This window comes from Eleutherodactylus coqui, unplaced genomic scaffold (assembly GCF_035609145.1).
Source record: "Eleutherodactylus coqui strain aEleCoq1 unplaced genomic scaffold, aEleCoq1.hap1 HAP1_SCAFFOLD_26, whole genome shotgun sequence".
In the NCBI taxonomy this organism is placed as follows: Eukaryota; Metazoa; Chordata; class Amphibia; order Anura; family Eleutherodactylidae; genus Eleutherodactylus; species Eleutherodactylus coqui.
In genome coordinates, this window is record NW_027101742.1 from 1,812,976 (window position 1) to 1,825,008 (window position 12,033).

General features: G+C 42.1%; 1 protein-coding gene across 2 annotated transcripts in view; it reads right to left on the reverse strand.

The window, feature by feature from the left end:
* Positions 1-211: 211 nt before the first annotated feature.
* LOC136590990 (E3 ubiquitin-protein ligase HECW1-like) overlaps positions 212-12,033 on the reverse strand; it is a 186,977-nt gene continuing 175,155 nt past the window's right edge. For both annotated transcript variants that reach the window (XM_066588455.1, XM_066588456.1), the window contains 4 exons: positions 8,823-8,969; positions 4,516-4,630; positions 2,369-2,567; positions 212-624 (listed from right to left, as the gene is read on the reverse strand). In XM_066588455.1, coding sequence (XP_066444552.1) covers positions 513-624; positions 2,369-2,567; positions 4,516-4,630; positions 8,823-8,969 — 573 coding nt within the window. In that variant the 3' untranslated portion in view covers positions 212-512. The remainder of the gene's footprint in view (positions 625-2,368; positions 2,568-4,515; positions 4,631-8,822; positions 8,970-12,033) is intronic.

Consider the following 12,033-nt stretch of genomic DNA (forward strand, 5'->3'; position numbering starts at 1 on the left):
AATTCATTACAGCTGAATAACAACTAAATGCACTGTATGCCTGCTTGGCAGTGAAATCGGTGACACACATATACATCCTGCCACATTGGTGCGTTACCCATCGCTTAGATTGGAGGGAACATTTGTAAGTGTGCCGGAAAACAGATGACCATAAAGTGCAGAATTCATCTTGATCAGAGACGCAGCCAAAGAACTGCTATATGCAGCTGTGTTTGAACTTTATTTTGAAGGTATGCACAGATATACAGAGCCTTGGGTCCAGTTGTTTTTTGTATTTTTCTTTTATATTGCATACGGTTTTGTAGATTGCTGAAATCGGAGAAGGAAAGCACAAAGATAAGATCTTGGAGGGAACCAGTTCCCCATGCACGTTTATAAGTAGCTCCTTTTTGTAACAAGAACGCCAAAGGAAATAAATAAAAATGCAATGTGAAAACAAGACCACAACGACAACCTGTGCCTGTGGAGTAGGAAGGTGAAGTCAGGAAAAGAGGAGAAGTTCTTGCATCCGCTCATTCAAGTCCAAAGGTGCTCGTCTCCTCAACTGCTATCAACAACTTTTCATGTAACATGGAGTACGATGGGTACGGTGGAAGGTCCAGGCGGTTGAAACACGTGTGCGCCCTAAAGATAAAGAATGGGGAGATGATGGAGGAGAGCATCTTGTTTTGACATCTAACATCGTCTATTGGCTTTAGGCTAGTCTCACATAGGCGTATTGTCATTGAGCGTCATGCACGGAATTTTCACACGCGCAACGCACAATGCCAATAGCCAATTGTTTTTTATTGGGCCATTCACAGTTACGTTTTTATTGCACAAATATTACTTGCGCAAAAAAAACAAAAAATTGCGTCTTGCACTATAAAGCCCAAGATAGTGTATGGGGATTGGTGGCACACAGCACGTATGCATGTCATTGTGTGCCTTGGCATGTGCCTCTCACACTCGGCATGCAGCTACTAATGGCGGTGTGAGTCCAGCCTTAAGTAGGCAATTGTGACTCCCTGATATATTCCATCATTAGCCATTTTATATCAGAGCACAAAAGACCCCCAAAGATATAACATTTCCAGACTGCAGGCTATTTTATGATAGTCCAGAGCCAACAGTGATTGGTTTGGTTCCATCATATGATGGTTCCAATCGAGGAGCAGGAAAACAGCAACTCCTGGCCAAATGGAACCATCATATGATGAAAGCGAACGGCACTGAATGGACCTCATTGACTATGATGGGGTCTGTTTAGTTTCCATCTGTCATATAGAAGGCATATATATAATATTACTAGCGTACCCGTCGCGCGTTGCTGCGAAGACAGACATACATACATACATTCGTTTTTATATATCTAGATGACGGCAGCAGCGACCACTGAGGTTTTGTAGGCCGCTGCTTCCCCCTTGCAGGCTGAATAAAATAGCCGTTGGGTGGAACATCCAATTTATCCGGCTGCTGTGGCATCTTGGGAAGATAGCCTAGTACATGTTTGCCCACTTCCAACTCCAATGGAGACTGACTGTAAATGGCTGGCGTGCTCTAGTATTTATGGTTTCAAGCTGTACGTGTCATTGCATACAGTCTATCTATCTATCTATCTATCTATCTATCTATCTATCTATCTATCTATCTAGGTTATTGCATACAGTCTATCTATCTATCTATCTATCTATCTATGACATCCGGAAATGAGAGAATTAGATTCCGTACATAAAATTTGAACGCTAATTCTTTGGCGCTTTGAATTGAATAATCGAGTTGGGATGAGACATAAGGCCTTGCCCATAAGCATTCCCCAACCTCCAAGAACTGAACCTACCTACCTGAATGAGATTTTGTAGGCCGCTGCTTCCCCCTTGCGGGCTGAATAAAATAGCCGTTGGGTGGAACATACAATTTATCCGGCTGCTGTGGCTTCTTAGGAAGATATCCTAGTACTTGTTTACCCACTTCCAACTCCAATGGTAATTGGCTGGCGTGCTCTAGTGGTTCCAAGCTGTACGTGTCATAATAGAGCCTTAATGACATCACAATGCAGCTTTATAGAACATGTTGGGGCATGTTCAAGGGCGTCCGATGTTGATGACATCAGTGATGACATCACAATAGCAGGTGGCTTACTTATTCGATCTACGTGGGGGGGGGGCGTAACTTTCGACGACGCTCGCGCGCCATTTATCGTAGGATATTTGTACTATGCCTATAATCTTCCCAGGAGTGTACTTAACAACTTCCCAAAGTTTCATGGCGATCGGATGAATGGTGTAGTAGCGCATAAAGGACAAACAGACACGCACGCACGCACGCACGCACGCACGCAGACAGACATACATTCAATTTTATATATATAGATACACCAGTCAGTTACCTTGGAAGAGACGTTATCTTTCCCCATTTTTCTATACAAAAGCGCCTGAGTCCATTGCTTCCTCGCAGGGCTGCGAACCCCTCATACGGCACACTAGATGTCCCAGTCACGAACTGTAGAAGCCGTAACCGCTGCTCGTTGTTAAATCTTTCCACAGCTGCCCAAAACCACCGGATGACAATGTGGCCATCGTGATATCCTAGAAGACCAGCAATAAAAGTGCAGATTGTAATAACAGACATCAATAAAAATATCTTAAGGGCCAAACTGTCTTCGGCCGCCTGTACACGAATGGGTTGGATTCTGGCTGCGGGATCCTGTAGCGGAATCCAACCCTGTGCCCCGGCGGTCACCCGTGCATACCGTGTGCAGACGGCCTTCTGTGCTGCGGATGTGCCGGCCGTTGCACATGCACAGTACAGAGTTACCTGCGCAATCCCTAGGCGATGATGCGGATCCCGCGACCCTTCTTGCAGTGCTCGCTGTGGGACGGACACGCTTCCTTTGACTTCAATGGAAGCCATCCGTGCATAGGCCACACTAAAATAGAGCATGCTGCGATTTTCCCCCCAGAAGCGGAAAATCACAATTGATTTCCACGTGTGGACATAGAAAAGCAATTTTGCATAGTATGTTTTGGCAGATATTTGCTGCGGAATTCAGAAGCGGAAGCCGGCCCCGGATTCCGCACTGCAAATACGGCCGTGTGCATTGGGCTTTGGGTCACACTGCACTCTTACCGCAGCTTTTTTGTTTTTCAGTAGAGTTTTGTTTTTGATGAACTATTTGAGCATACATCGTACACTTTATCACATTATATTGGATGCACTGTTTGGTTTAATTGTTTGAAGGTTATTGTGTGGCATGTATTCGTCATCTATATAACCTATTTAAACACAACGATTATTGCTCAAAATTTGCTCAAAAGCCATCTTTTGAGCGATAAACGTTGTATCTAAGCATGTCCATCTTTCAGTTTTCTGCTGTACTATGGTTTTCAGGTCAGTAGGACAGCTGATAAGCAGGACACTGTGCTCTGCCTGCAGAGAGCTGATTAGAGCTGATAACATTGTATCTGCTCTTCTCAGCTGTCAGCCCAACCTACAGAACAGCTGATAAGCAGGACAACATGCTGTGTCTGCTGCCCATGGTACTGAATTCTCCACGGGAGCCTGTGGCTAAACAATGGAGCTAATTACAGAGCTCAGACCTCCTGCTGAGTTCCGCAACAGCTCTCAGAGTTCATTTGCTGCAAATGAAGCTGGTAAAGTACTAATAGCAATTAGTGCCTATAGCCTAGTCGCTGTGATAAATCTGGTGCATTTTTAAGACTGTCCGTTCTAAGTTTGCACTGTCTAACTGTTAAACAGTGTTAGTAAATCTGCCCCAATGTAGCTAGATTTTGCTAAAATATTCAATACTGTATCAGACAACAGCCTGCTACTAGAGTTATAGATTCAGAGACTGGGGGACAATGTATACACATCAGTAATGAATTGGTTAAAGGAATTGGAATTTTCTGGTTTCAAGATAAAAGTTTTTAACAGTAAAATAAAAAAATATAGTATACTCACCCTATATACACTTCTCCTGCTGTCTCCAGCTCCATTATTGGTACCACCAGCACTTTTGGGTCCTCTATCCCTTAGTCACAGAACTGATGTCCCACCCAGCGTGACTGAAGAAGGGGTTCTCCCTGAAACGCGTATCCTATGTTGTTTTTTCTTAATATGCTTAATAAAACAGGAAGTTCGATAATACATCCTACCGTCCCACCATCTTTTCTGAAGAGTTACGCCTATACACCAGTTTTTTCTTTCTACAGCTCTTCACACATCTGCTGTGCCCATCTTGGTGGGTTCTCCTGGTTGGCAGCACCTCAACAGTTCATTCACTCTTCACAGCCCTTTCTAAGGCATTTTTGGTCTCCAGGCATTCATTTGGGACCAAAGTCTCCGATGCCATTGGGTTTGCTCTACCGCTGTCCCTTTCTACTACACAAGAGGTAGTAATAGCAGATACTACGGCAGGTCTAGATGCTTATCTCCTAACTAATGGCACTGGGGGCTATAATTAATCTAGCAACCGGTTGAATTGAATGGACCTGGGTCTTCTTTCCACCTGTGTATGTAAAACATGTTCATTACCTCCTCTGTATTCTGTGTTATTACGCCAATCATTTAGGTCAATTTCTGCTGTCCCCGCGATGACGAGCTCCAGCTCTCTAGCATCAAACACAGAGACGAGTCTGGAGTCGACAACCTGAAATATGAGCACAATATATTAGAAACATAAAACCACTTTCAGATGTAACAAGCTTGTCTCTTCTTCCTAAAGTAAACGGACATCTTGCCATTGACGATACCTGCCAAGGGCATTGTACATGAGCCACATGAGATGTTAAGGCATTAAAAGATGTTGGGGAGGGCCCAAGATAAATGTTTGCCCCCGGGCCCATGAGCCTTTAGCTGCGCCCCTGGATTAGAGTATATAAGTAACTGCACAGACTCGTCTGGCCCTTCCTCTTATGACCAAAGAATGGTTTTTGTACGGCTTCCAGAATACAGAGAATAACTTCTGACCTTGAGGCTTATAGATAACCAAATCTGTGGGCTCTTGTGCAGATCTAGTATCATCATTTAACCCCTTAACTACCAGGTTGTTTTGGACCTAAAGGACTAGACGCGTTTTAGGTATTTGACCATTGGTGGTTTTACTGCTCTATTTTTTTTCTTCAGCCACTAAAATTATTTTTGCTGTGTTTTCTTTTCCTCTGACATATAGGGCTAATTTTTAATATCTTTTTCATCTTTTTTCTGTTTTTTAGTTTTATTAGGGGTAAAAAGCTAAAAAATATTTTTTTTTAATTTACAGTTGTTTATTTTTAAAATTAAGATATTTCTGCTAAAATAAAGTACAGGAATGGGTTCCTCATTCTTGTTTTAAACATTTTGATATCTAATTTGTATAGTCTCGGACTACAGAGTATAGTTTTCTTTTTAGATGTATGTATAATTTTTTTTATTTCATTCTGTAATTTTACTAATTTTTGTAACTATTTTTTTAACATCTATGTCCCCCATAACATCATATAAGACTTCTGGGGGTCATTCACATTGTCTTTTTTTTTTTAAAAGACTTTTCCACTGTAACAGGGGCATCCATAAGAGCAGCATCCATAGGAGCCCCAGTTACAGGAGAAAACATTCCGCTCTAGTGACAGTAGTCACTAATAAAGCTGATCTGGATGTGCTAGGACCCTGCTTTGGCAGGGGGCACTCAGTGGTCATGTGACCACCGGGTCAAATAGCGAAAGTAACACTTCCGCTTTCTCTAATTACTACTTAGTACTCATTGAGCACTATGTAACCTGTAAAGGAGAAGACAAGAGCAGTTCAAAAAGCTTCTCCCTTCTTCTCTGGGTCCTCAGCTGTAACTAACAGCCAAGGACCCAACCTGCTCCTGCTACACTGCATGAGCAGGAGCTTTAACCCTACAATACATGAATTTGTTTTTTTATTGTGTCCACTTTGCACTGTGAATCATATGTATTCAAAATTCTACAGCATGCATTGTAGGGTTAATCCTGTGCCAAATTTTGTACTGTCAACCGGGATTAAAGCCCAGGACCAAGCGTTGTAAATTAACTGTGCTTGGTCCTTAAGGGGTTAAGTAGAGAACAGACTCTGGATGTGTATAGTTACACAAATTTCAGCTCTTCAGTCTTCACAGAATGCGAGAGGATGGCTGCCCAGTAATGGATTTACGGGTATGTTGTTTGATGATTGCAGGACATGCGGCGGTTTTCACTCTTATCGGGACTTGGACTTCATAGCCGTATATTTCCACCAAAAGATATTTGCTTGTAACAATTTCTACACGCATATACTATGATACACGTCAGCACGAGAGTCTTCAGAAAGGGAACTAGGTCATACTCAACCACGGAAGAAGTGACCCAACTCCTTTTTGAGCAACGTTTCAGAAGGACGCTCCCATTTCATAGCAATCAGTTACGCCATTTTGATTGCGATCTTTTATGTAACATTTAGAAGCGGTGATCAGAAGCTTGCACATCATTTGGTCGAATTACTGAAAATATATTTTGTAAATGTTTTTATTATTCCCTTTTCTAAAGACCAAATGTGATATTCTGAAATACAGTGAAGGTCTGATAATCACGCACACGCAGGGCCTGAGGATATTGGTCTAGGCTACTGGAAGCTATCAACTGTCCGTAAAATTCTATTATTTCCCCAAGCACACAGGATGGCTCCAGTCTACCTCCAATCAATTCTAAATACCAGCACAGATTTACTATTGAGAAGTACATTGTTTTCTGGTGCCACAAAAAAACTGTCCAACATGCTTTTCCCCACAATTATGATGCAGTTTAGACACTTGATCACTTTTTCGATACATTAAAGCCGCCTTAAAAAGATTAACTTTTTCCAATCCACTGTCTGACCTCTGAAGACATTATGATTTAAGGCTGTACAGCTCCAATGTTGGAAGACATCTGTCGGGGTTCTCTTACTGTATATTGCCAGCCTATCTGCTGTCAAAGCCTATCCAATGTGTCACCTCATGCAGTACTGGCTTTAGCCAGCATATAGCGCCGCTGTATAACGGCAGAAAAAGAGTAAGCCCCCTAGAAAAAACTAGGATATAAATAGGATTGGAAAGGGTTAAAATAGACAAATCATCCCCGGAGGTTCTAAGGGAATGAAGTAATGTGATAAATAGACCGTTGTTTATTATATTTAAGGACTCTATAGTGACAGAGTCTGTTTCACTCGATTGGCGCATAGCAAATGTTGTGCCAATATTCAAAAAGGGGTCAAAAAGTTAACCTGGAAACTACAGGTCGGCAAGTCTGACTTCTATTGTGGGTAAAATGTTTGTAGGGTTTCTGAGAGATGCCATCCTGGAGTACCTCAAGGAAAATAGCTGTATCACCGAGTCTATGAGAGATCGCTCCTGTCAAACCAATAGGATCAGGTTCTATGATGAGGTAAGTTCTAGACTGGACCAGGGAGTTATTGGATCTTGTGTATCTGGACTTTTCCTAAGTGCTTGAAACTGTGCTGCATATATAACATGAGAATGCTTGGCCTGGGTGATAATATGTGTGTAAGTGGGTAAGTAACTGGCTCAATGATAGAAAGCAGAGGGTGGTTATTAATGGTACCTAATCTGACTGGGTCACCACTACTACTGGGGTACCACAGGGGGCACTATTAGAGGGGTCACGTTACTAGTGGGGTACCACGAGGGGGGCAATATTGGGGCCTACTCTTTTAAATATATTTATTAATGACCTGGTAGAAGGAATGCACTGTAAAATATCAATATTTGCAAATGGCACAAAACTATGTAAAGAAATGAACACAAGAGGACACAAGGCAGTTGCAAGAGCAAACATACTAGTGATGAAGATGGGCAACGCGTTTCTGTGTCCTCAGACACCTTCTTCAAGCCTGGATATTGTTAAACAGAGTGTGGTATATATAGAAAGCTAAATTACTAATGGTACCTCATTGGGGTTTTGGTTTTTGCCTTCCTCTAGATCAATATGGGGTGGGAGGGGGGGGCTTATAGGCTGCACTGAATGAACAAATGCCTTTTTTCAGCCTTGCACAATATGTTACGTCTGACAAAGTAGCATGGCTTTATGGAAAGGGGAGCATGAACAAAATGCAACAAATACGCCAAAAATTGTTCCAAAATTTTGGCACATGTTGTGGTGTAAACTGTGCCAACTAATAGGTGGCATAGAGTTAGATTACACAGATTTAAGATTAGACACTATAAGTAAATCTGCCCAATGTTCCCAGAACTGAAATGAAAGCTTCTGTTGGACCCTGAAAATTCCAAGACTATTAGGAATTTCAGTATAAAATGACTATTTTATGCATAGAGGGCCGTAACTATTGGGTTTTACCAAGGAATCTGGAATTCTCGTTTTATTTCCAATACATACTCAGTAAAGCTCATATGTGTACAATATAACGGTTTTCTACAGATTGGAACTATTAAATTAATTTCACAACTACTGGCACAATTAAAAAAGGAAGTCTTGACTATATAGTCAGTGCTGTAACTTGTTGCCAGCAATATAATCGGTTTTCTAGAGGTGCATCGGCCACCTAAATATACAAATATTTGTAGCTCCATCTTGTGGTTAGACTATGGACTTTTTTGTCTCGCTGTAAATAAAAACGCAACAATGTAACTGCTGAAATTCCGGATATTCATGAAGTAACAACTTGAGTGAAGCAATCTGTGTTGCTTTGGTCCCTTTCGGTCATTGACGATGCTTGTTTGCCAATGGCTGCGGTGAATGTCAAAGTTATGAGCAATCAAGGAATAAAAAAATCAACCCTAAATCCTAATGGATGCGGAATTCCAGACCGGAGCCCTTATTTTGTTATTTTACACCAGATTTACTTACTTCATAAAAGCCCCGTACCAGGGCTTCAGTCTGTTGGACCACTCCCCGCTCCACTCTCCACTTCACCATTTTTTCAATATATTCTTTCTTGTTCTTCTCTGTAACTTGCACGTTTGCACCCCCCGACTTCAGTTCTCTCTCTGTGACCTGCCACAGGTAGAAAACAAGAAAGGTTATTCACAAACAATGAATCATTTTTTTATTTCATTGTGTTCATATAGGCTCGGACTGACCCGTAGCGGAACAGATGAATCTCCTGGTGGATCCTGAGCCAGGGTGGCCTCAAGCCCCATACCCGAGCACAGAATTTGCACATATTGGGTGAAGGAGTGTACCATTCCTGCCCGCTGCATTCTCTACATACTTCAGTGGAAACAGGTTTGCACACAGACCCAGCCATCTTTTTGTATTGAAGTATATGGAGAATGCAATAGTGAGGAATTCGTGAACGGGGTCAGGTAATATCTGTATGTAGCTGTACACGAGTCCCCAGAATGAATATGTCTGGTGGGCCCTTGGCACAGCAGTCCAATGCAGTCTTCATCCCTATACTATCTATTATATGATTTCTAATACTACTCTTAATGGAGGTCTGTAAGCAAATACTACTCCTTTAAACAAGACACATTGTTAGATCAGTGTTTTGATGGCAGCGGTAAAAGAACTATATTTCTGTTTCCAGTCCTACCATGATGGAGAATTCTCCTTTTTTCTGCTCATGTCATATGCAAATGAACCATAGAGTACCCAATGGACATTCTTCTCGGCCCAGACTGTTCCGGTGTTTCCGCTTTCAGACTTCCCTTGCCTACAGATTGATAACCCCATTCTGTATTAAAATGGTCACAAGCAGTAGGGAGCTGTCAATCATAAGGCAAGGGGAGGGTTTGGGGATGACTAAAAGCAAGAACCACACATCATTCCGAGCCAAGAAGAACGTCCATCAGAAGGTCAACGGCTCATCTGTATGTGGTGCAGGGAAGAAAAATACAGATTTCTCCATGATGGTAATGCAGGTCTGTTATCACTGCCCATACAAGCAATGATCTGATGGTGTGACTTGTGTATAGGAGTAGCTTTTCTGACTTACTACCTTTAAAGGTTTTTTCCAAGTTATTTCTTTGATATAGTTTTGCGCTTCCAATGCCTAAGCTATATAAAAAATATATACTCACCGCAGCAATGGACCATCACTGCGGCATTTGACAGATGACATCACCTGGCCAGAAGGCCCGGCAATGTCCCATAAATCTGTCATGTGACCTTCTAATGCTGAAGGTTTACGGGACATCACTGATAATGTCCCTGCCAGCCTTTCATTGGCTGCAGCAATCACATGGGTAAACAATCCACATCACCGCTGCAGCCGATGTAAACAGAGATTGGAGGGGCAGTCGGCAGAGGAGAAAAGCGCAGCGAGAGGGTCTATCTGGCTCCAAATGCTGGAAGAAAATTTGTTGCATGCAGCTGGGTGGACCTCATTATAGTCAATAGTTATAGTTCAGCCGTGGAGATTCTCCTTTCTTGCTCCTCAAATGGAGCAGGAAAGCGGAATCCCTAGTGCCAGGCGTGAAAGTACCTTTACCAAACCAGATTCTGGTATTACCAGGAGCGACCAATATTTCAGTCTGACTGACCAGACTCATGTCAAGTTCCCTGGAGTCAAGGGGGTGGTGCCAAATAACCAGATCATTTCCTTGGCGATCAAGTCTAATGATCACAAATCTTGGGCTTTCCCCAGTATCAACATGAGAAAATATTGCAAAAACTGCAGCCCTTTAAATAATTCTATATAACCACCACCACTGAGAACTAGTAATGCAGGTAGAGAAAATGTTCAACAGATTACCATTTACATGTAAAACTAGAACAATCGCCTTCATACATAAACAAGAGCGATAATTGCAGCTTACTTTCATCTGGTGAAAGGAATTATTTGGTTCCCATGAGAACAGAGAATAATTGTCATATTGTCTAAATAGGCCTTAGGGTGAAGATTCTAGTGGCATCTATTATTCACCAGGCATGATGCTCACTGGTGGGAGCTGTGCCAATTAAAATAATTGAAGAATTGGTTGTTTTGCACTCCAACCTTATGTTTTGCAACTGAAATTGAAACCCAAATCATGTGTTCTTTTTCCCTGTGACCCCTCAGGTCCTAAAACTTCCCGACATCATTTGCCTGAATATCTCTGAGAGGAAAAACTTTATGGTTTTCTTGTTAAAAACATCGTTTATTGGCTTCTCAAAGTATAAAAAGAAAGAATAAAAATCTTTCAAGTAAAAATTGGCAGCAGAACACCAGCAAAAACACCATGGATGTGATGACCCCTAAACCAGTGTGCACAGTGTCAGGGCGGTATCAGACGAACGTGCTTTTCTCCCTTTTTTCGGCCGTACTAATCAGGGCCGCATAACAAGACAAAGTGAAACTACTGAAATCAAAGGTTTTGTTTTCATTAGCATATTTTCGCCCGTTAATACTATGTTTCCCTGAAAGTAAGACCTTGTCTTATATTAATATTAATTTTTGCCCCAAAAGAGCCACAGTGTCTTATTTTCTGGGCAGTTCCTATTTTACTTACCTAGCAGGCTCAGTCCGTGTCCTCCTGCTGCTCTCTAGAACTCCAGCGCGTCCTGCAGTCCTCGGTTATCCACAGAAATCACTTCCTGGTTACAAGAATCATAAATCCCTCCTCCAGAAAGAGATGACTCTAATTGGTTCTTGAGCGCTGTTCAGCCATTCAATGCAGCACTCGATGAACCAATGCAATGGCTGTAATTGGTTAATCCAGTGCTGCATTGATTGGCTGAGCAGTGGTCGAAGAACCAATCACAGCCATTGCATTGTGGAGGCAGGACTTTTGAATTGGCCAATCAATGCCTTAGCTCAGCCAATTCATAAATCCCACCTCCACAATGCAACGGCTGTGATTTGTTCATAGAGCGCTGCATTTTTTAAAAATGTAATGCAGCTAGGGCTTAGATTTCAAGCCTCCCTGAAAACCCTGAAAAATCATGGTAGGGCTTATTTTTGGAGTAGGCTTTATTTTTTGGGAAGCAGGGTACTACGGTGAAGAAAGTGAATACTATGGTGCAGAGTCTGAACGCAAATCTACCTTATCCAACCTCGTTCATGCACAAACACGTTGCACGATCGTTTTTGCGCACACGGTCGTCTGAATAAGCACTAATTGTCATGTATATATAC